This window comes from Gavia stellata, chromosome 19, assembly GCF_030936135.1.
Source record: "Gavia stellata isolate bGavSte3 chromosome 19, bGavSte3.hap2, whole genome shotgun sequence".
Lineage (NCBI taxonomy): Eukaryota > Metazoa > Chordata > Aves > Gaviiformes > Gaviidae > Gavia > Gavia stellata.
Window position 1 is genome coordinate 5,939,887 of NC_082612.1, and position 25,371 is coordinate 5,965,257.

The 25,371-nt window shown below is 40.9% G+C and overlaps 1 protein-coding gene across 2 annotated transcripts in view; it reads left to right on the forward strand.

Annotated features, from left to right (window-relative positions):
- SYNPO2 (synaptopodin 2) overlaps positions 1 to 25,371 on the forward strand; it is a 90,351-nt gene that overhangs the window by 48,734 nt on the left and 16,246 nt on the right. Inside the window, exons 2-4 of one of the 2 annotated variants that reach the window (XM_059826785.1) lie at positions 13,439 to 13,590; positions 17,701 to 18,494; positions 21,874 to 24,058. In XM_059826785.1, the coding sequence (XP_059682768.1) occupies positions 13,439 to 13,590; positions 17,701 to 18,494; positions 21,874 to 24,058 (3,131 nt within the window). The remainder of the gene's footprint in view (positions 1 to 13,438; positions 13,591 to 17,700; positions 18,495 to 21,873; positions 24,059 to 25,371) is intronic. The other variant, XM_009813238.2, reaches the window with a different exon arrangement.

Below are 25,371 nucleotides of genomic sequence, written 5' to 3' on the forward strand. Positions count from 1 at the left end.
TCAGGGCAGATTATGGTGTTTAATTGTTTGATTAAAAGCACAGGTCTAAATAACTTGCTCAGCGTTGTTATCAGGCGAGTGGCAAAGCCCACAGAAGGAAGACTTTTGTCTCCTAGTTTCCTGGAGGCTTCGGAAACATCTCTTGAGAGTCTCCAGCTACCATTTTCCCCCTCGTTAGGGCCTCCAGCACAAGCACAGAACCCTTGTCTCCTCTGTCAGAAGAGCAAACCAGAAGTAGACCGCTGTCCCCCCCGGTACGCATGCCTCTTCTTGCTGTGCATCCACCCTCTGAGCCACCATTGCTGCTTTCCTGGCCAGCCTTATTGGAGCCACCAGCGAGAGGTGAGGCTGCTGAACATCCAAATTCCCTGATGGGTCACAAAAAAGGAGCCGTCCAGGACAGCAGCCAGGCGACACTGCAAGGCCTCTACGTGAACCTACGTATTGGCATTCACAAAACATTCACCCGGTTTGGCAGAGCTTTGCTTTCTAAGCACCAGGATGGGTTGGCCTGATATTGCCCTCAGTTTTAAAACGTTGTGTCAAAACATCACACCCTAAGCATGAGGGATGCCAAGAAAATTAGAAGACTGATAACTGAGTTCGCATGCTTTGTTTGTTTGTTTAAATAGTGAGTCCTGGGAAATTTGTCTGAAACTCTATTTCATGGCTAAAGCCATTAGCCAATATAAATTTGTCCATAAACTACGGTACGAGGAATACAGCAAGTAGAGAAATGTCAGGGAATAGCAAAATTTGGGTGAAACAGTGAAATAGGCAATTCTGAAATTTGGTCAGTAGAGAACATTCCAGCAAAGTAGAGAAGCTTGAGTCTAGCTGAGTTATTTTGAGAAATGAGAGAAATAGAAATAGTTCAAGACAGAACAACATGATGGAGTTTAATGTGAAATCCTGGTAAATAAAGCTACCACCTCCCACAGAGGACCATTTTCTTCAGTCCAACTGTAAGTTTTATTTAGTTGAACAGTCCAGCTAAAGATGACCGCAGGTAATGGGAGCTGGAACTCAGTCCCTGTATTGAGCTCTCAGCTGACTTTGGGCCACTGTTTGATTCATACTTCTCCAATGACTTGGAGCTTTGTGCTTTCCTTTGAAGACTAGGCATTGGCCACTTCATTTGTGCACAATACAGTAACTGTTTAATGTATATTATCTAGATGCTGCATTTACCAGATGCTTGTGTTATTTGGTTTCTTTGAACAATATCTGACTCATTTGTGCTAATGCAGTCCCAAAAGCCCCCCTACCCTGTAATTTGAGCCCAATTGTGCTGAGCATTGTACACACAGAAAGTTCTCATAATAAACACAGTGCCACTGCTTTCTCCATTGGAAGTGAGGCAAAGCTTCCAGTTACCTTTTCATGAGCCTTCTGGTGTTGACTGAATTGCTGCCTCAGCAGTGAGGCAAGTAGCAAGAAATACATCGTTGGGCACACATTTCAGTATAACCTTGACATCATTGACAGTGATAGCTACAGCCTTCACTGAAACAGAAACCTGCAAGACGGCATTTGTTTCTTCTTGCTGCCTTTGCTATTCCTTTTGGGAGGATGATCATATGCCATGCTTGTATATTTGCAAACTCATGACATAATGTTAAGGGATTGCCATAAACAATACCATTTCAGGGAATGGACTGAGGAGACTCAATTTCATTTTAACTGTCACTGGAGCAGTTTTGCTCTAAGGATTAAATGTGTCATCTCATATCCAGATTTGTAATGAGAACCCGCCCTCCCTCCTTTCCCTCTCTGCCTGTTCCCCATCCCCCCACTTCAAGAGAATTTGGGCAGGTGACCAATGGAGTGAAAATGAGACAGAGGAGCCACACAGGACAGAGTAATTGATACAGGATATGAAGCTAGGAATGAGTGGGTTTGACAAAGTGCACACTAGTAGCTGAGTGGCTCATTTGCCTGCTAGTAGGATGGATTTATGGCCTGAATACCACTGATTAAGAAGCCAGTCGTCCCACCACCCCCACCACCCCAAAAAACCCCCACACCCCTCTCGAGTCATCTGCCAAACATTGCTTAGTCTGAAAGGCAGGTAACAGGACAAACCATCAAATTACACAAACATGCTTTGGACTAAACTGAGGAAAGTAGAAAGACCTCCAGCAAACTCTTTGCCTCCAAACTCACCATTCTCCCTCCAAGACAGAAAGATTTTCACATCTCAGCACCATTCTTATCATAGCACTGGGTAACTTTCCAGCTAGTAATAGAGTCTATTCTCTTATTCAAATAGACTCTGTTCTCTTCCTTGCTACCTTTGGCCCACAGCAAAGAGGATGCCAAAAGTGGTCTGAAGCTCCCAGTGATGTTCCTGGGATGATGCACCCTCTACTATTGCTCAGGTCTGTGCCAAAGGGCAGCCAAACGTCCTAGCAGAAAACTGTGAATTATCAGACTCAGCCTAATGGCTCTGCATGCTCTGTAATCAGTCATAGCTGGGACTTGCAAATCTGCCTCAAACCTCATTCACAAACTATTTATCAGAAGTTAGTTAATCCTGGATTATGTAGCTTATTTTACAGATCTGAGGTACAGCAAAACTGGCTGCAGCTGAGACTCACAAGCCCGCCTCAGTTCTGCCGAGACAAACCTCAGGATAATTCCAAACTTCACAAAAGCCCAGAGCAGTTCAGGCAAAGCAAGGAGCCACCTATTAAACTTGGGACCCATTTAATGATGGCTGGATGCAAGCTTGCTCAGTGTGAACACTGCTGTGCTCTTGTCCCTTTGCCCAGAATTATAGTAGTGAGTTAGAAGCAATGAGTAGCACTGAAACCCTCAAACTGCCCTCAAGTTAAAAGAGCTCAAACAAAACGAGTCCTTAACTTGGCAACAATTCTGCCTTAAGCAGACGGTAAGTTGGCCTCTCAGCATTGACCACAGTATCTGTGCTAGTGCCAATTGTAGCCTTGGCTCTGGAGCCTATAACCCCAACTCCAGTCAAGACTGAGGGATGGCCCATCCAACCTCCAGCACAGATAAATAAGCCAGAGCAAATGTTATCCTCACTGATTTCACAGCTTAAAATTACGAACTATTAGCCAAAATAGCACCGCCTGGATCCACACAGTTGTCCTCCCATTATCATAGTTTCCACTATTGAAAGGCTGCAAACAGTAAGCATGCTTACTAACCCCACATTAGGCCGAAGGGCTCTGCCAGCATAACCCACTCCAAGAAGGGTGCTTATTTGCCAGCTGAAGTCCTTACTCATCACAGCAAAAATGCCTAAGTTTGGGCTGTTCCTCCAATCCTGGTCTGAGTCTGGAACCTTAGTTCCACACTGCCACCTGTAGCTGAGAACAGTGTCCACATCAGCACATTTCACACATGACGATGCTGCAAAAGCAGTAAGAACTTCTGCTCTTTAAGTTACAACCAGTCTCAACACGCTTCTGGTTAGCTAATGTTGATTTTCCTTGAGTCAGAACATGGCGCTCAGTGTCAGAGGCCTAGAAAAAGCAAGTGTCGTGTCAGTGTTTTGAAAGGATAAACACAAGCAATTATATGTTCTGATATCAGGTCTGACTATATTAATGCAAGAGTCAGTACGGTGACTCAAAGAATCAGGAATATGCCATTAACGATTATGGAAGATTGCATATTTGAGTTCTCTCTGAACAAGAGGATTAACTCTGTCAGGGAAACTTGTAATCACGTTGATGTAACATGCTTTTTCTAAAGGACTTGCCATGGCACCACAGATTTTGTCTGAGAAATTTAGAACAGCTCATTCCTAAACTACTTACTATGAATACTATGTATTCAGTTTGTTCTAGTTTACAGTTAAAGCCATATGAATGTATTTTAGAGCTGAAGACAGCCTCCTGACTCCACCATCCCATCCTCTGTTTCTGCCTCCTCTCTTTTTCCCTCCATTTGCTTCTAAGAACCTCTTCCTAGAGAATGGCAGTTGACAGCATGGTTCAGGCATACCTGTTCAGTATCTTCCTCATACAGTTATCCCACTTTCTAGTTCTGCAGCTAGCCCATGTATCTTTGTTTTACAGCACAGCATGATGTGATACAAACTCAACAGAATGGACTAAAATATACCTCATATCATGTACCTCGCAGTTAAACAAAGAGGGAGCATATGGCTACGTTTTCCCCCTTCCCTCTCACTGATGGGGAGGAACAGAAAAAGAATTCAGTCTTTTTTTTCTTTTTTCTTTTTTTTAAGAAACCAAATTGCAGGTTTGAAAGTGCTCGAGTTTTTAGTTACTGCTCACATACCTTTGCTGCTTTCTACCAGCAGCTGCAAGTCTAGGCTGGAAATGCTGTTCTCTTTGTAACAGTATGCGTATACCCTATTACTATCTTAGCACCACCAGAAGATAAGTAAGTACTTTCAGATGGCAGTTTTTGATTTTTACCTTTCATTTACCTGTCCGTCGACTGCAATTTTGATATAAGAAATGTGTCACTTTTTCTACTGGAAGCATCTAGTGCATGGTCTTAGGACCATACTAATAGTGCAAGAATATATCAGTTCCACTGCTGTATCAGTGACGAGTTCAGTCCAAGATTAGGCAGTGGATATGTTTACCACAAGAACTGTCTATTGTAGTACTTCCAATGTTGCCTCGAACTGTTCAGTAGCAAATAATATAGACATTTTTGTTCTCTATTTATTCTCCCTTAACCTTATCATCACAGAAATTCATTTCTCCAGGCCATAAGCTATTCTGTAGTTAAAAGACTTTTATTGCTACCTATATACTAAAGCACCCAGTAAAGATGCATTACTTTTTCAATCCAAAGAAGTATTGACAGTTCAATTATCTCTCCGCACAGGGGGAAATAAAAAATGAAAACATAGCTACAATGTTCATGGAGAGATCAAAGTTAATTAGGATTTAAAAATAAGCTAGGAAGCATATAGCCAGTCACTATTCATGCAGGGCAAGAAGAAAAGGGGAATGGAAATAGAGCAGACAACACACAGCCACACTATTGAAAGGCAACGGCATCATTCCTCTCCTGTCACATGTTCACCAATTCATCAGCAGCACTAGTAAAAAAGAAAATCAGCACAACATTTTAGTTTTGACACATCAACTACAAGTACGCAGTAGTACACCCCAAAAAAGGATAATCCACAGCCAGGCTATATACTAGATGTGTTGTACAAAATGAATAACAGACTTTAAGTGCTGTACCCCAGCTCACTATTGGGAAATTTGCTGCGTCGCCAGCATACCAGATCAATATTTCAGAGGTCATTATCTCATCCCTTCTTCAGCTGCTAACTTTGGATTTCTGCCAGAGAAAGGCAACCGCTAGCAAGATGATACACTAGTACATTAGGCAAAGCTTTTGGGAATTTGAGCAGGCTTTTCTTTTCACTGAGATCAGTCTGCTCTCTGGTTCCAATGGCACAAGTGCTCCGTCAACATATAAATGGTCAAACATGTTCTTTAACCCTCCCACAACAGTATGTATAAGAAGTTGTACCAAACTGCGTTTGTTGAATATACTATGAAGAGAACTGAACATTTATGTAAGTTGTTCTGACATTAAGGGAAGGAGGAGACAACAGTTACTAAACTGAACAAGTGTGCTCAAGAAGTGCAATTTCACATGTACAGTGCAACAGGAGGACTGACTGGAGACAGAGTTAAACAATAAGCAAAGCAATAACCAGATAGTACCATCACCCCTCTGCAATGTCCCATGAACTTTTACATGAATAAACCATGATTAAAGTTTTGCATTAGCTGTGAGTTGGTAAGTAAAGGCAGAACCTTTTGGGGAACTGGATCAATGGGCTTTAAAGTTAAAAAGTACCTTCACTTTATGTAGCTTAGCATCCTATATCACATATTTTGCCATAAACTACCATAATATTACACCACTGTTCAACTTTTCTAATGATGATCTTGGTGATAATCAATGACAGCACTCCCATGAACTCAAAGAGTAACATCCTACCTCACCTTCTGAAAAGACTTTTTAGATTTAATCCAACAGTTCAAGAATTGTATCAGACACTAAAGAACATTAAGTAACAAAAATATGTCTGAACTTATTAACTCTTTTCTCCTTTGGTCTCTCTAATGTTTTATTTTCTTATTTTAAAACCCATTTAGAAACATAATTAGCTTTACAGACAGACATGAAAGCCATCTCTACAACAGTGGATGTGTCTACGAGCCCTCCCTTAAGATCAGAAGCAGAAAAGAGTGTGCTGAACTGCCAAATTCCCAATATCATCATGCTGCTACTGGGAAGAATTTGGTGACAGGAAATATTTCTGTGCTTATCTTACATGCCAAAGATACTTCATGATTCAAAGCTTCCTTTCAGGAAAAGCATTCAGGAGATAGCTTAGAAGCATCTTTGTTTAACCCAATTAACTAACAGACATTCTCTTGGTCTCACTAGTCTTACTGTGCAAATTCTATACACACTCTCCAAAGAATGGGACACAGTGACTTTAAAGGTAAAATACAGAAAACTGTACTATTTTACTGTACTTATACTAGCTATATTTATACTAGCTGAAGTCACAGCACTCCAGCTTTAGTATCTAACATGCTTTAGGGGCAAGGCTCCTTATTGCATGCCTATACATTCAGAGGAGCTAAGGAGGGGTGGGATCTCACGCTCTTGATGAATTTGCCCTGTCTGAAGGTTTTATACTGTGGCTTTTACTGTGACTGTGTCTGAAGGAAACTAGGTTGTCTGGTAGAGAAATCAGTATAGCGAGGACGGGAGCTGGTATCAGCTTGATGCAAACTCACCTCCAGGCAGCACAGATGCAAATAGCTTGAGCCACATCATGCAGCAGACTCAAATATAGGCATGGCTAATGAAAACAGACTAGAATTTGGTATACCAGCTCTGAAGAGGCCTTTTATAAGAGTAAAATGTATACAGCCGTCATGGATTTTGAGTCTGTATACAAACAGCTTTAGATTCAGAAACATCAGATCTGTATGTCAGATCAGGGTGCCAAATGTTAGAAGTGGAAGTTGTTTCTTTTCGGGAAAACACTGCTTATGAAAAGAGTGCATCAAACACTTGTTGCTTTAATACTAGTATGAACAAAGAAAGAAGAGGCAGTGTCTCCACTCCTAGCCCCACTGCCCCTTTCCCACGTACTGATACCTATTATCTCTGCTTCTTTCCCCGTTTTTTCTCTCTGACAATACAATAGAATGGTTGTATCTAAGAAACCAAACATCCTGTTCTATGCTCAGACCTGTATTTTTTCCAACAGTAAAAGAATCAGTATTTCTGGAAAACTAAAACCCACCTTGTAACAGCCATTTCATTCACAGCATACTTCTGTATCCAGAAACAATTCTCAATGCAAATAGACAAAACTGGTACTTGTGCTTACAAGTGTAAAACAATGTACTGACACCAAGTGAGAAGTTTTAACTGTGCTTACCACCTAGTTGCACATTCCTGCCTCAAACTAGTGTAAGGACCACACACTAGAACCTGGGGAAAGAAAAAAAAAAGCCTTTAGAAACCTCCTCATACTAAAAAACCACTAATGGTTACTCAGTTACCTGCCAGACAATCCCTGAAGAGAGATACTAAAATCTTAATGTTACATGCAGAAAGTTCTGTAAAGTGGCAGGTAGATAGAACCTGCTTCTAGAATAAAAAAATCATTAAACAATTTCTGTATAGTGGGAAGGCCTAGACTGATTATTTTTTTCTAAACAGAAAATAGGTCACCGCAAGACATTTAAGGGCACAGTTTGCTACTTAGTAAAAACCACTCCTTTAAAAGCTGGCTAGTTGTTGAGTTTGAGAAAGTAGCCTTAAATTGGAAAACATTATTCAACAGGGGCAAAACAGTACTCAAAGGACATACCCTTGTTAAGCACCCTTCACCCTTTGTTACTGATGTTTAATCATCAGTCTAAAAGCAAACACAAAGTTACTGCTGGTAAAGTTTGCAGCTGACATAACTAAAGTAGTAAACAATAATGAAGATGGACAACTGATCTACAGAAGTCCCATTTGCCTGGTAAGCCATGCTATTTTGGGCAACATGTTTCATCATAACAAAACACAAGGCTAGCCATCAAAGACTCAGGACTAACACTAAGGACTTACATGTGTAAATAAGGTTCACTGAAACCAGCTTCAAGCCTTGAGGGCCATACAACAGTTCAGAAGAGGCTTCAGGAATGGGATAGGCTATTCAACTGAATAGGCTCTTCCAGAGGTGACCCCTCAGTGAAAGAAACTACTCTGTCTGTATGAGCAAGGGACCTTAAATAGGAGGGAAGTGTATTTCCACTACACCCAGTGGCAGTATTTTCTGTTCTGTTGTCTCAAAGCTGCTGGCAAACTGAAAAAGGATCAGTAAATAGTTCTGAGAATAACTCATGGTTTGGAAAGCTTGCTTTGAATTGAGAATATTGCTGTGCAAATATATGTATATTTTAAAGCCACAGAAGAAGTCTTACTTTAATAGATAAAGGTTTAGGCTAAATGGATTGCGCTTATGCTCAGATTGCTCATTTTCTCAGATTGGTTGCTCAGTCAGGCTGAGCAATCATTGAGCTTGATTGCTCAGTCAGGCTACATCTTACTTAAGACACACGTCCCAGATACAGGTGTGTACTCCTAGCAGCGCACCAGAGTAAGATTAAGATATACGTCATCCTTCCCAAAAAGTCACTGGCAAAAGCGAGACTATGAAATACCCTAACAATTTCTTAGTTGTGCAGTTGGAGGACCAGGACTACAGAGTGTCCTCAAGTCCATGGGCCTTGCTTTAAACTACAACTCATTGACCTTCTTATCAGGTTCAACATATCTCAACTCTCTGATCTGCTTATTCTAGGGCTCAGACACACAACCAAGATCATCAGCTGGTAAGCTGAGCCCCAGTTGCTGTCTATGCATCCACTTGCAGCCACAACAAGTAACAGGTGCATCTACTTCAGCTTTTTAGCTTCATCAGGATTACATTTTTTGAAGCAAGTTTCCCTATTATCCTGATTTACCATATGTTGTTTCATAGCATGGAACAGTTTTGGGTTGCGCAAACTAAACTGCTTTCAGATTAAATCAAAGGAGCAGATCTAATACCTGTTACCTGGCAAGGAGACAGAACGGACTAGAGCTAGTCTAAAGTAACAACACTACAGCGTATACAGCGTGAAGGCCAGGCACTCAGCATTAGTTTTCTTTACAAAACCCCTCCTTTGCCCCACAGTAGTATGAGCGCAGCCACTGTGCACCCCTCTGTATATTCATCTTTCCCTGGTTAAGAAAGTGACTGACATTGCCATGAGCTGCAGGCATCCATGACTACTCCAGCCCCGGCAGCACCCCACAGCTACCACCAACCCACAGTAAGTTACTGTCCCACACTCTTCCCCCACATACCTGTGCTTTTGGGATGTAATCTCTCAACTAGTGCATCCCAGCACCCAGACCTTACTCACTCAAAGTTTCCAGCCCAAGTCTTCACAGACCCTCCTGAAGAGCCTCTGGACAGCCCCCAGTCCCTCGTTGCAGCAGCTGCTTGTGAGTAGGTGCTGGGTGAGAAGGTGAGGAGTCCTCCACCAGCCCCCGTGGCCTTCTGTCCCTGCGAGCAGGGCTGCTGCTGCTTGTGCGGGCTGCTGCTGCACTGCTCACAGGGAGGGTCCCGGCTCCTCTGTGGTGCTCAGGTAGCAGTGAGCACCCAGGCTAAGTTCTTCAAAAGGAAGTTTCCCCTAAGATTAACATCTCTGTGGATACGAGGAATTGCTCAGCACTTGACATTTTAAGCAGCAAGGGGCACTCCTGATAGTGGAAAATTCTGGATACAGGAGTAATCTGGGAACAAAAAGAAATTACGTACTTCAGGTAAAGCGTCCAAGTAATCCAGCACTGTTCTTCACGCCCTCTAGCAACAGTGATCTAAACACCTGAAATTAGAGAATATTATAACAAATGGCTCAGAATAACCTGAAGTCTTTATGTACAACTATTTATATACAACACTTTAATACTATTAAAAATTCAGAGGCAGAGCATGCACAGCATTGACTAAGGTCAGTACTGCTGCAATGCCAATACCCCTTGTACAATGATTTCCTTAGAACTTTTGGAATTCAGAGTAAATATTTCCATTGCCATTTCATTGGAAATGTTGTGATTGGAAGAACACCGAAGCATCCTAACTTGAATAATAAAAAGGAAGAGTCCTGACTGAGGGGGAGCAGAAAAGCAATACATGCAGCAGCAGGGGAGAGTGGGCTAAAATGCTTCAATATGCCCCAGGAGCAGCTGATGTCTTGACAGGTTCAGCACTAACGATACAGTCTCAGCTTCGCTGTGTTATACCGGTATTGCAAGCATTGAAAAACTAAGAAAATCTTTACAAATGTATTTTTCTAGTATTCAGATCCCATTCACAAATTTTATGTGAAAAAACACTTTTCCTTCCTAAAGAAAACTCCAGCCCAAAGCAGATAGGAGAAACAAGTAACTGAGGAAGTCTGGGCTGCACTGTAAGGCAAGAGCAATCACTAGTTTTGGAAGAATCTCTTCTGCTCTACAACCAAATATGCCTTGTTTTAAGTTCCCAAGAACTGGATAAAGGTTTCTTACTGTCCCCTGTGTGACCAAGTTGTATTTCTGCTAACAAAGGCAGCTTTTGTTTCCCAGTGGGCTCATCAAAGGCTTTCTGCCAAAACTTCCTTTGAGAGAAAACTGTCCACTAAACACATATTTTACCAGGAAGATCTTGCTTTCCACAAATCTTCTTGGGATTTTTGTTGTTGTTGTTGTTGTTTTCTTCCTTTTTTTTTTCCCCAGAAATCTGAAAAGCTTTGGTTTACATGAGTACATCATTTGTTCCTTTTTGTGGGTTTCCAGTGAAGACAAATAAACAAAACCAGAAACAACTACAGCTTGCCTGGCAAGGCAGCCTACACATCGCTGAGTAACCTGGTGGTATCCTGAGGCTAAAATAACACAAATGATGATGGTATATATCTACCCCAGCAGCAACCTGCTGTAATTTACTATGCAACCTGCCCTTGCTCATTTTTTGTCAGTGCTCTCTCCTCCCTTTTATTCCCCCAACAGAAACACCAAAAAAAAAGGATAATACTGAAGTGATTTTATATAGACATTGTTCAAATTTGGGAGGCACAGGTGCCTCTCGGGGAGGCTGGGAAAAAGGCTGACATACAGTCAGGAGGACCATTAATACGTACAGCTTGTGCAGTGTGATCCTGCAATGGCAAAATCATGTTAAAGGTCTGAGTTATGTAGATAAACCTGGAAATACAATACTGGCAGGAAATCTGCTCTAATGTGCATACGAACTGAAATGCTACCAGGGAGTGAGGTATAGCGACTCACAGGAATTTCTTTCCTTCATGACCAGTCAAAGAAGGGGCTGAGTTTTTGTATGAAGGTCCAAATATCTCACAATTGTGATCTTTCAACAATTCACAAGGCAGCAAAATGGACTGAGAGGCCCTTTCAAGAACTTTAAAAGGAAATTCAATGCCCTTGTCTATTTTTTTTGAATGCTACCAAGGAGTCTGTTTAAAAAATTATGAAACTGGTTGAGCTGTCTAGCAAGTCATGTAGACCTATTAACATGGTACATTTGTACTTTTGCTTTTTGACATAAATCACTGAAGTTACGGAATGGGTAACAGCTTCTCTCCTGAGACTCCCTGTAATGGTAATCTATGACAGAACTGACCCCAAATTCTCCGACACTCAATAAACAGAAACAGAAACAAGTTTTCTTCTCACAAACTAGGTATCACATTATGCTATTTCAGAGTTCACATGTTGCTATAATTGCTGTTTACATGTTTTTTGAAAAAGACTCACTCTAAATTCTTCCTAGCATCCACATTAAATATTTACATTCAGGCCTAAGATGTCTCGTAAAATTTTAACAGCATACTCTCCTATTTAAAAAAACAATAACAAAACTTCAACCCAGATCCTAGGGCATATATGAAGCAAAACATTCTAAACACTGTTTAAACTGTCATTTCTTCCCAAAGCACAAGGATGTTTATGCTCTTGCCTAAGGCGAGATAAACAGAGCAGCATACCACTCCATATTTGTAAATGTTAACTCTGCAAGGTAGAAACTGGCTTCTGTGTGCACCAGGCTTCTGTTTCTTCATTGCTCTAAAAGCCGTAATATGACATATGGGTATGTATAAATTGAAACAACAAAGATATGTGGCCCTGCCACAGAAAAATGTACAGTCTCACTCTTTATTCCACATATCCTGACTCCAAGAAACTTTTCAAAATTGCCTCCAGAAATGCGTCTTAGGTACCAGACCAGTGGCCTAATAGTATATTGGGGATAATTCCGTGGGTCTGTGGGACCCTCAAATCTGGTGTGTATCAGAAGAAAGGGTCAGTGGGGACTGACTCTGCTGCTGTGAGTGTGGTAGAACTATACTTCTTTAAAAATTTTCAAGAAAATGCTATGAGAATTAATACAGATAACATCTCAACCCACCAACTGAATATCGTATAACGCCGAAGTACTCACACCAACAGGTAGAAGATTGAGAGCACAGAACCCAAGGACAGCCTTTTTACGTGTATGTGTCATTCTAAAATAGACTCCTGCAAGCATTCTGGTTAATATAACACAGTTTGCCAAATATGTACTTTAAAAATAGCAGTCAACTGTATGGCATACCTTGAGTGGTGTTAAAGCTGTCTAGGTTTTGTTATACAAAGACTATGATAAGTTATAACATGCTGCCAGTGGAAAAAGAAGTGAAACACCAAAAACCAAGCTGCATAAGATTCTTGAATGAGTACTTAACAGGGAAGGTTATACCATAACAGGCGTGTCTTAACTTTCATAAATCAGGACACTTACTCAGATGACTAAACATGGATTTAGGATCTCCAGTGATTCAGATGTTTATAGTTTGGCAACTAAACCTACAGTTGGGCATCTAAGGAAAAGTGTCCAGTATACCAGTGTACAGCTCTAACAGCATGTAGATATTGACATTCTGCCCAGAGGAGCCTGAAGTTATACACTCTTCTTTTAAAATCTTGGCATAGATTTCAGCTCTAGTAGTCTTTCATTTTGGGAGAAACTAGTAAGATTTTTTTTTGCATTTCTGCTAAACTCTGATCAATTGATTGGTGTCCCAAACGATGTCTCCCTTTTTTTAAAACAAATTCCAGCCTGTTTGACATCTTGCTCACAAGCTCGGTAAAGCAGAAGTTTTTGTATTTGTTAATACTGGCCAGAACAGTATTAACCTCAACTGGGACAAGTTATTAATTTGTGTTACTAGAAAGTTATGATCAATAATGCTGATCCTTTTTCTTTTGTACAGACGAAAGTAAGTTGAGGACATGGTTGCTGTTGTTTTCAAATGAACACTAATTGTGCAATTTGGAATTTGTTTTTGACTCATCGTAGGTTCGCAGCAAAAGCAAAGCAGCTAAGGCTGGACTGTGTGAGGGAGATGAAGTGGTGTCTATCAATGGCAAGCCTTGTGGAGACTTAACCTATGCTGAAGTTATCGTTCTGATGGAAAGCCTGACTGACGTCCTGCAGATGCTTATCAAGAGGTACAAGAATGCTCAGAATGCTTTGGTGCCATTCTGTTTGGTGAACCACGTGGAAAATGATGGTTTTGAATGCACTCATTTTGCAGACATATACTGTGAGCTTCTGATAGTCCTCTTATTTATGTCTGTAACTCTGCTTGTCTGTACGGAAAAGGGAGGGAAGACAAGAGTATTTGATCTGAAGGAATTAACGTATATAATTTGAATAGTACAGTTCAGGCATGGAATTAAGAGTACAGTCTCCAAATGTAATTATTTTATTTCTTATTAAGTATTCTTAATACTTACACTGGTGTACACTACATACACTACCATACCTGCATACTGCAGAGTCTTAAGTTCAATTATTCTTTCCACCCCTTTGAAGTAGTGAAGTGTTATTATTCCCCATAGATAGGGAAGTGAGGCTTACAAAAAGCAAAGGCTGTATAGATGGAGAAAGTGCATTACACAGATATGCCTTGATGATGACATGGCAAATGGTCTTCTTGGGTGGCAAAATGTGTTAGTGGTCAGGAGGGGGAGAGGGTCTGGAAATCATGAATTCTATTTCTGTAGCTGTTAACACTTCACTAGATGAGGTGGGGCAAGTCACTTACAGCTCTCTGGGTCTCGGCTTCTCCATGTATAAAATAGTGATAGTGAATTTCAGTTTTCTTTGAAAATGCTTTGAGCTTCTTAGAGTAAAGAACCTTCATGTAAATTTGCAAGCAAGCCAGCATTACTGCTCACTGCACATCAGTCTGTTCTAATGACTGTTCTGTAATTGTCATCAGTGTAATGCATGCAATCTTGAGTTCAGAACCACCTACAGTAAGCACATTCTCCCCAGACTTTGTGAATTCAGACAAGATGAACTCTGAATTGCCTTCAGTGTGGGTAAGAAGAGGAAGGAAAGACCTGAGACATCCACACTCCTTGTAAGGAATTATGGCTCCCCCCAAGCTACTGCAGTTCCCTGTGTCTGCTCTCCCACAGGCAGGACCAGGAGGACAGAAGGGGTCAGGATTCATCACAACAGCTAACAGAGCAGTGTCACTGGAAAGGCTGAAAGGACTCTGGTGCAAAACCAGCACTTGTCTCTGTTTACCGGAGATGCTAAACAGCATGTGAAATTCCTCTGTGGTTTCCACAACCTGTGCGAAGGAACTTTCCTGAAGTGTCTAGTAGTTCAAAGTTACAATCTGCCTTCAAAATAAGATGCTCTTAAGGAGTATTCATTTTATTTATAACAGAAATTTTGCATGGCCTGTCTGTGCACGTTGTCTTGGGCTGCGTGACGGATCAATGTCATGAGATCAGGGCAACAGTGATAGCTGAGGATTACAGCTTACCTTCTCCACAGTGCATAGCTCCTGTTTCTGGTTCAGCAGTGTACCATTTGAGTGATCCTCATGTGATATCTGCATTCTCATGTTTTTAATTCATAAAATGACTACTGGAACTGCACTTGTAAAAATTATATTTGTGGCTGACCAGCTGCCTTCTTTGCAGCCATAGAAATAGCTCCATATGCTTTGACTCCTGCCTGTTGCTGCTCTATAAGTGCTATTTCAGTTGGTCTGAAGGCCACAGTACATCTTCCGTTCACTCCATTGCCCCTGCTTGAATGTATAGTGAACGGCAAGACATGTCCTGAAAATCAAAACCAAAACAGAGTCCTTAGACCACATAATTCATTGTTTCATGGAATTAAACTGTGGCTGTTAGAATTTTTAAGAAAATTGCAGTTGGTCAACACTCTGAAAGTGACTAAAATGTTCTAAAGGAATTCAGTGTGAGAATCTTTGAATTTCTTCTCATCAGCTCATCTCCCCCAACTCCCAGCCCTTACTGTCAGTATCTTCCAAGGCATGCGAGAATAAACTGACACACTTCTCTTCCCCTGCCACCTCCTTTGTGGGTAGTAGCCCTGAACTATTTGCATGAAGGATGAGATTTTCATAGGTATTCATTGTTGGCCTAATTCTGCTCTTACTAAGCTTACTGGGAGGAAAATTAGGCCTTTAAAGTAGTTTTTAAATTGCTACTTGGCCTTTGATGTCTACAAAAAGTTTTCCCAATCCCCCGTAAACCACAGTCAGTTACTGATCAGCAGTGCCCACAAAATCTTCAGTTTACAGGATCAGAGGAAAGAGACACCCTGCAGGGCAGGCACTCTCCAGATGCCATGTGGGGGAGCATCTTACTGACCCTCCCAACAAATGCTGAACAGATGTATTCGGGAAACATCGAGAGTGGGGACAGAAACAGAAATGCTATCCTGCCCTTTTCACATCAGTGCTAGCAACTCTTGGGCTACTGCTGAGTCTAGAAAGAAAATTTCTAGGGGGAAGTAGGGAGTGTTCTCAGTGCATACCAAAATGAAATGCACCATGTAGGGAGTAAAACAGGACTCTGAGACAAACCCTGCCGTGCTGACTCCATGAGTTCTGCTTCCTTCCTGGAATTACACCAGGGGTGTTGTTCCTGCAGTGAGCTGGAAGGACCTGAAACAAAAATAATAATTTGACAAAACAGAATCTTAAATGACAAAAAAGAGATCAGACCCAGTATTCTGCCTCTTGACACATGGATACACATTTATGTCTATATAGAGTAGAAGTATATCCATAAGTAGCAAAGGCCTTTTAAGGTGGAAATCCTTCTCTCTCACACATATACACAATCACTCAGCTACCAATAAAGGCTAACATTTAGCTGGCCCAGCCCGCAGTCTCATATCTTACAAGGAAATGTTTACAGATATCTGTAATTCATCTGTACTTAAGACCAGTACAATTGATCATCCAAATAGCATAATACAATGGAATCCAGCAGCAGCACTCACAAGAAGCTCCCTAAATTAAAATCTGTCTGACCTTTATGTAGCTCCATATGTGGTTTAATGGATGTTGCACACTTTGTGCTATTTGAGGCAGACCCAGACTGCTACAAACAGTCTGCTGCATGGCTAGAAAAGCAAGTAATATTGAAGTTTCTTCAGTGCACTGACAGATTTATTTCTTCTGTTGCTTATTCCAGCCTTTCTTTGTAGGGGGTTCCAAAGTTTCAGAACACCTGGGACACGCTTTTGATTTCAGAAATCTCCATAATACTTGATATTAATACTTTGCTGAGGGTACCTACTACTTCCCTCATTTGAAAAAGTGCTTTGCTACCGTCTAGTCAACAGAAAGCCTTAATAACATGCTTGCACTCTTGCTGTATAGAAAAGGTTTCTTCTCAAATTAATAGTAGTCAGTATGGCCCAGAGTACTGAAAGAAGAAGACAGAGAGTACACTAGGAGTCCTAACACCAGTGAAACAGCCAGGGGAATGAATAGCTTAAAAAAGGGAGCTGCGCTGAGGTATATAGTAGGCTTCAGGAAGTCAAAGTTACATTTGTGAGTTAGAAATATACATTTTTTAATAACTAGGAAATATTGTATGGGTTCACTACCCTTTTTCACTGGATCACTGGAATAGGCCCAGAATGTTTTAATTATTCCATGATACATAAGGATGATGATTCTCACAGGAATTCTTTGAATGTATATTGTAAGTATTCATTCCCCTCCCTCTGATCCTCATCCAGTACTTCTCTATTCCTTAGAGAGTAAACTATTTGGGACAGGAAGTATATGTGAGGATGGTGCCTAAACAGTTGCAGTAGTAGTCACAGAGCCAAAAATCAGCCATTCTTCTGGTGTCATGCAAAGTTAATTTTCTCATGCACATGTGAAATATGAAGAAGTATTGTCCCAGAAGTCTCAGCAGCATTTGTCTGGAAATACTATAAAAGAAATGTGTCTGTGAAAGCATACTGATGTTAGAAATGATATAATTCAACATTGCAGAAGGATGGTAGTAGGATCATAGTTCTACCGCAGTAGTGTCATTTCCCTCTTACTGAACTGTGAAGTTGAAGAATTTTGAAAGATACAAATATGCTTCAATTTAAGACCTCTACATCCTGGGAAAATTCTTCTACTTAAATGGACCTGCTAGCAGGTGCCACAATTAATATAGGGGAAAAATACTATACAGAAATTGCTTTTGTGACTGTACTTACAATTGCTGTGCTTACAGCAGCTTAATTTCTTGAATTACTTGTTTATATATGTGCAGATCCTCCAATGGAATAAATGAAACCTTGAGTGCTGAAAGAGAAAATGGAAAGCACGATAACATAAAAAATGAGGACTATAGGGAGAGTACTACACTGCAAATTAACACAACGAAAGAGATACCCCATGGAGATTTATGCATCACAGAGATATACAGTGAGACTCACCAGGGAGCAGGAGAAAGCAACATACATTTTTCTGAAATGCAACAAGAGACCACACAAAGCCACAGAATTACTCCTAAAGTGATAGGCACCTCCAAAGTGCTCGTGACAGATGATGCTGCTTTCAGAGGGAAGATAGAAGAAAGAAGGCCAGGTACTATGGTTGAGCTGCAGTTGTCCCTCTCAAATGACGCACATAAGGGCACCAATGCTCCTGCTGTGACTCTCTTAGGGGCAGAAAAATGTACCCCTTCAGGAAGAGGACCCAGTGTACAACAAGACAGGACTAGCCCTGTAATCGCAATTCCCCTGGGCGTGAAAGAGGGCAACATCCAGTGGTCAAGCAAAGTAGTCCAGTTTTCTAGTGGCAAAGAGGTCAAGAGGATCCAAGGTGCAGCTCCATCTCTCCCCAGGGTGGAGGTGATCCTAGACTGTTCAGACAGGGAGAAGGAGGCACCCAGGTCTCTAGCTGAAAGGGGGTGTGTTGATTCTCAAGTGGAAGGAGGGCAGTCAGAAGCACCTCCTTCCCTCCTCTCCTTTGCAATCTCATCAGAAGGCACAGAGCAGGGAGAAGACGACCAGCACTCGGAAAGGGATCACAGACCTCTCAAGCACAGGGCAAGGCACGCAAGTAAGTATGTCCCATCTAATCATTTGCACTGTCTGAGGGTATCTTTTCTAACTTTAAACATAATTCCAGAATTTAGACTGCATTAGAAAAAAAATGTTTAGATTTTTTTCTGCAGTTTTCTAACTTTCCCTCTGTCTTTTTCTTTTAAACCATGTTTCTGTTCTTGCTTTATATATTTTTTCAGGGTAATACAATGCTCCTGGTGATGAGCCAAGAGTATACCCATGCCTTAACTGTGCTGAATGACTTTGCTTAGTAGACTTCCACTTTGAAATTAACTCATGACTATGACCAACTAAAAATACTTACATCTCCAAAAAGGGCTGAATTCCACTGGTCTTCTAATATATATTCAGAGGCAATCTGTAGAACATTAACAAAAAAAGCAAGTTGCTTGCACATGTCTAAGTGAATCATGTGGATTTCTCCTTTTATAGCAAAAACTTTGTGTTGTCACTTGCATCATCTAAAATCAAAGCCATGCCACTGCTCTTAAAAGTTAATAAAAAAGGCTAGTAGAAAAGCTTGATGTTGCCTGCAAAAGAGATTTTGACAGACACTAGCATGTGTATAACTGTTACATGATCCTTTCAGTTTTGCCAGTCTTCTCTCGACTGCAAAGTGAACATGCTATTTCTTCTGACTCCCACACCCAGAGGTCAGCTTAAAAATGTGTCCAAGAAGTTTACATGAAAGTAAACTTGCAACTGGATCCAATATTAATTAACTGAGTGTAGATATGTATTTTTTATTTATTTATTTATTATTTTATTCATTTGGGACCTTTCTATTGGTTGCCTGCTCTTTCCCAACAATGTTAAGAATCCTGTCTGGGGATTTAGTAGCAGTATGTCAAAGGTGCTTGAATGTGTGCAGTGATATACTGTAGCATCAAGCTATTTTATATGCAGTGTTGGAATTAGTCTGCTAACCCACTGCTAATTCCTCTGTAAGCATATTTTTAGCATGATAACCATTTGTATCTTATTGGCAAGTGGATTAAGCAGTTACTTATGCCTAAGTGTCTGTATGCAATCCACATATTTTTTGCATATTAAATGAAGCATAAAAGAAAAGTGCACATGCTCTACATTTTGGCTGCAAAGTTAGAACCAACTGTGGGACTGTGCCTGTCTGTCTTAGAGAATACTTGCAGTGCCTCTCTAATATGGCAAAAGTACAAAGAATGAACTACATATTACAAGATAAACTCTGTTTTCAAGTAGGACATAGGTCGTGTCCTTTTCCCATCTCAACTATGACAATCTTAATTCCCTCTAATCTAGTGGCAGGTCATTATCCTTAGGAACCACCAATTTAATCTATAAAAATGTTTGCTATTATCATTATTATTTGTAAAATCTTATCTACACATTAGAACAAACAAATTGCCAAGCACAGGGGAATAATCAGTGTGCAGCAAATACTACGCATGTTTTTTGTAAAATTAGAAGTTATAATGTAGCATTTAAGTCTAAACTAGAGAAGAACATTTATTATAGGTGTTTGATCTTTTTAGCAGAAGTTTTCTCTGTAAATAGTAATCAATCAGATTATATTTACCTGAGCAGATAACATTTCTTCTGCCATCTTTTGAAACTATTGATTAAGTAACTATTCAGATGAATTAAGGAAAAATATGCTAGCAAAATGAAAAGTTTCAATTTTTTCTTTTCACAGAACTGTATGGGTACCTGCTGAATCCCCTTCCTAGAAAAACACGTACTGCTAATGCAAGTAGCTTATTTGAAAGTGTAGAACTTACATGCTGAAGGGCGACCATTTCTGTTTGCAGAGGCACTCTAACACTAAAGCCCATACTTTTGGAAAATATCTTCAGTGACTATTGTAAGCATTTGGATTGTCAAAGGACTGAGCCAAGGATTTTGTGATTTGGCCCTCTCAAAATAAAATATGACAAATTGCTGATTTGGGTGCCATGCTCTTTTCTGTTTTATAGATTCTTGTGAGAACCGTTGGTCCAGTCATGCTGTCATCTGGCATAATGGCAAAACTCCAATTGTCTTTAATAGAAGTATCAGACTCCATCTACTGACATGGCTAAAAGGATCATTAACAGAAAATAGGTCACATGGCTTTCTTCAATGAGTTTGCTTTATTTATACTAGCAAAAGATACTAAATAATTTACTGTTCTATTCTCATGTATCAGAGGCACGCTTTTTCGTTTTGAAATTAAGTGGAAGGGGACCATTGATTTAGGCCAGAACAGCTTTAAATTCTAGCTTTTTTTAAAGGGAGAAGCTATTGAGGCTGTCATTCATGAGATGCGGTGGTCGAATATAAGGAAGGGAAAGAAACAGGAGCACCATCTGACTGGCATTGCCCCATGAGGCACATGCTCCATGTCACATAACAAAGAAGCAGTCATGCTGATGTACAGTGCATCTATCAGCTTTACAGCTGCATCTATTCCTGTTCCACATGACTTGATGAAAACCAATAATTTATGCTTTAAGAAATACGTATTATTGATATATGCTAGCAAATATGCTTGAGAAGTTAGTTGAGCCTCCTCCATTCAGTTCTTAAATGTGTATTCATTCTTGCCACATTTTCAAAATAAGTATTCTTATTCAGCTGTTATATCCTGTACAATTTTGGATTATGTTTCAGGCAAGTAATGCTTGTTAAAAGACTGAAGCCTGCTTTCATTGAGTACCATGGCCAAACTCCTGTGTCTTCCAAGGGGTTGAAAGTTAATGCTGATGGTTTCTGTGCATGCCTTTTTGGATGCATACTTGCTTTTAAATAGCTAATACATAGAAGTATACTGACTTTTATCAACTATACACATTTTGTAATGCATATGAGTGAAATAAACACATAAATGGCAGAAGCTGCTGCCACCATCAGACAGAATAGACTCAGTTTCATTTGGTCTCAGATGTTAAGCAGTCACGGGCCTGGCTGGCTGGGAATGTCTGCTGTAAGCCTAGGAACTGTGGTCAAACACTTGGTAAATACCAGACCATTGATACTGAATAAATGAGAAAATATCGTCTGCCTGTTGCTGCTGAGAATACTTATAGGAATAAAAATCAAGAACACTAGAAATAAAGCCACATGTAATGTTCCTGTTGAACTAAGAAAGTCCTAAAGAAAGTGATGTAGCCTTTGAACTTGCAAGGGTGCGACTCTAAGGAATGCTGGGTATGGTATTTACAACACAGCTGATATTGTGGGAAAAGCTTAAGTATAATGACCTCTCCATGCAAAAGAAACTAAATGGTTTCATGTGGGGGAAGGGGACAGCGGGTAAATTTCAGTATAGATAAATGCAGAACTATTTGTTATTAGCCTCCTTGTATTTTTCTGGGCTGCATGCAATTAAATGTGCACCTCAATTCTCTCCACAGGGCTCCGGCGAAGTGAGAGTCTGTCAGAGAAGCAGGTCAAAGAAGCCAAATCTAAATGTAAAAGTATTGCATTGCTGCTGACAGCAGCACCCAATCCCAATTCCAAGGGGGTGTTGATGTTCAAGAAGCGTCGTCAAAGGGCGAGGAAATATACTTTAGTTAGCTACGGTACTGGGGAGTTAGAACGTGACGAAGACGAGGGTGAAGAAGGTGAAGGTGAAGAGGGGGACAAAGAAAACACTTTTGAAGTGAGTTTGCTTGCAACAAGCGAGTCAGAAATAGATGAAGATTTCTTCTCTGACATTGACAACGACGGTAAGATTGTGACATTTGACTGGGACAGTGGTCTACTTGAGGTTGAAAAGAAGACAAAAAGTGGAGACGAGATGCAGACACTTCCAGAGAGCACAGGTAAAGGGGCCCTCATGTTTGCCAAGAGACGGCAGAGGATGGATCAGATTACAGCTGAGCAAGAGGAGATGAAGGCATGCACAGTGCATACTGAGGAACGAAGGGAAGCCACCATGTCAGAGAACTTCCAGAAAGTAAGCTCTTCGGTCTATCAAACAAAAGAGGAAGAAATGTCAAGACAGCAGACCTGCGTGAGCAAAAGCTACACAGACATGAGCCAGAATCATAGCAAAATGGTACAACAAAATGGCTTTGGCTTAGCAACAGACACAAACCTCTCTTTTCAGTCCTCTGAAGCTCAAAAAGCAGCGTCTTTGAATAAAACAGCTAAACCCTTCTCTTCTGGGGTTCAAAACCGAGCAGCTGCACCGTTTTCAGCCACAAGAAATGTCACTAGTCCTCTTTCAGATATACCAGCACCACCTTCTTACTGCTCTATTAGCCCACCACCTGAGGCTTTATACAGACCTGTTTCAGCTCCTGTAGCCAGCAGAGCTGCCCCAACTATGTGGTCACCCACCGAGCCAACAGAACACATAGCATCCAGAGACGAAAGGATTGCGGTGCCAGCCAAAAGAACTGGGATACTGCAAGAGGCAAAGAGAAGAAGCACTTCAAAACCTATGTTCACTTTCAAAGAAACACCCAAAGTAAGTCCTAATCCTGCCCTGTTGTCCCTTGTACACAATGCAGAGGGCAAAAAGGGTACTGGTGCTGGTTTTGAGTCAGGACCTGAAGAAGACTACCTCAGTTTGGGAGCAGAAGCTTGCAATTTCATGCAGACTCAAGCATCTAAACAAAAGGCCCCTCCTCCAGTCGCTCCAAAGCCTTCACTCAAGGTCTCTCCTACTGCTGATACTCCGGTGTCACCAGTTTGGTCACCTCCAGCTGTGGCTTCTACCAAGGCTCCTTCCTTCCCAGCACCAGCCTCACCTCAGGCAGCATATCCTGCACCACCCAAATCTCCACAGTATCCTCATTCTCCCACGCATCCCCCAAGTACTCTCAACCTAGCTGGTCCTTTCAAAGGGCCTCAGGCAACCCTAGCGAGTCCAAACCATACACCCAAGACAACACCAGTCACACCGAGTGCTGGAGGAACAAAGCCACCCTTTGAGATGCCACCAGCTATGAGTGGAAAAGGAGCACAGTTATTTGCCAGAAGGCACTCTCGAATGGAGAAGTATGTGGTAGATTCAGAGACTGTGCAGGCAAACATGGCACGAGCCCCATCTCCAACTCCATCTTTACCAGCTTCTTGGAAATACTCATCTAATGTCCGAGCACCTCCACCTGTTGCTTATAATCCCATCCACTGCCCATCTTATCCTCCTGCTGCTACCAAGCCCTCCTCTAAGTCCACTGCTGCTACCAAAAATACAAAAAGAAAACCTAAGAAAGGTCTCAATGCTTTGGATATTATGAAACATCAGCCTTACCAACTCGATGCATCTTTATTTACTTTTCAACCTCCTAGTACTAAGGAAAGCCTCACTATTAAGCAGACATCAAAGCTGTCCACTTCAAAGCAAGCTCTACCTTTAAGACCACCTAGTGCTGGCTCTCCTACTAACGTCCGCGCATCTTCAGTGTACTCCGTACCAGCCTACAGTTCACAACCTTCGTTCCAGTCAAATGCCTCTATCCCAGTAAATGAATCATATTCACCTACAGGCTACTCCGCATTTTCTAAGCCAGAAACCACCACATCCTCTTTGTTTACTGCTCCGAGGCCAAAATTTTCAGCAAAGAAAGCTGGCGTCACTGCACAGGTGTGGAAGCCATCAATTATTGAAGAGTAAACCTTATAGCTGAAACTTAGTGTCCATTTTGCTTGCAATCAATTGTTTGCAATGGTAACCTGGCACACAAACAGTGCCAGTAGTATTCCTCAGCTTACTTAATAACGTCAGATGCATCACCTCAAATCTGGGTCCAAAACGTTTGAACTTTCTTAAAGAATCAGAATGGATAAAAATTTTAGCACATTTATGCATATTATCAGACGCTTTATACACATAACATCCTGAAATGAATAGATATCATTGTATTAAGTAAGCAGGACACTAGGTTTTTGCTTTAGGACTACTACGACAGAAGCAACAGTAAGCAATATTCCTGGTATGTCAAATTAATAGAGAAGAGCTTTCCTTCTGTCCCTCTCCCCAACTACGTTCTAATGACCTAGGGATTTGAGGACTTTTTTTTTAAAACAAGTGCCTTATTAAATGGTATTAATAGTAATATGTGTTACTAACATAGCATAAAATAGATACAGTATTAGACTCTGACTGATCACTGGCAGAATACAACTGGATAGACCTTTGGCCTGCACAGAGCCCCACTGAATTCAGTCAGAATCTGTCCTGGCTCAAAGGTCCTTCCACAGGAATCTGATTGATCGGCCAGGGGCTTAGTTTGTAAGCTATGTGGATCAGCTGTGATCCAAAATCATGAATTGCCTCTGTGATTTCACAGAGAATGTGCTATAAAAGATGCTGGAGTGTTCTGAAGACTAAAAGAGGTGGAAAGACAGCTGGAAAAATTGTTAAAGATTTCCCATTTTGGGGAAATTTGACATCCCAAGTGCAGACATATTTTTAGCCAAAGTTTGCCTTGAATCCAGCAAATAAGACAGAAGCCAGTAAATCAAAATTATTGAACAGTCAGAGAGGTAAGCTGGGTTTTGCAGCTGCAATGTAATGCAACAGTTTCTTGTGAAAGCACACTGATTGAGAACTGAAGAGAACTGAAGAGTACTGATTCTTGCAACCAGAGTAGTATATGCCACAGGAGTTAGCACTTAACAGTAAATCATAAACATGACCATGTCTTTCTATTGGTCTCTTGTACACATTTTATTATTTTTACTTGGGGCTTTACAGTGCTTCTTCCCACTTCAATCTTTTTACTCTGGACTTATACTTTCACCTTTTACTTGTCACACTGGGGACTAAGGATTGAAATACTGCTGCTGTAGAAAATTCTTAAGAGTCTGTGGTCTTGAAACCTACTGTATAATACTGCAGTGAATACAGTCTTGCTGAAATCAAGGAGCTATATTTGAAAAGTTTAGCATGTTTTTCA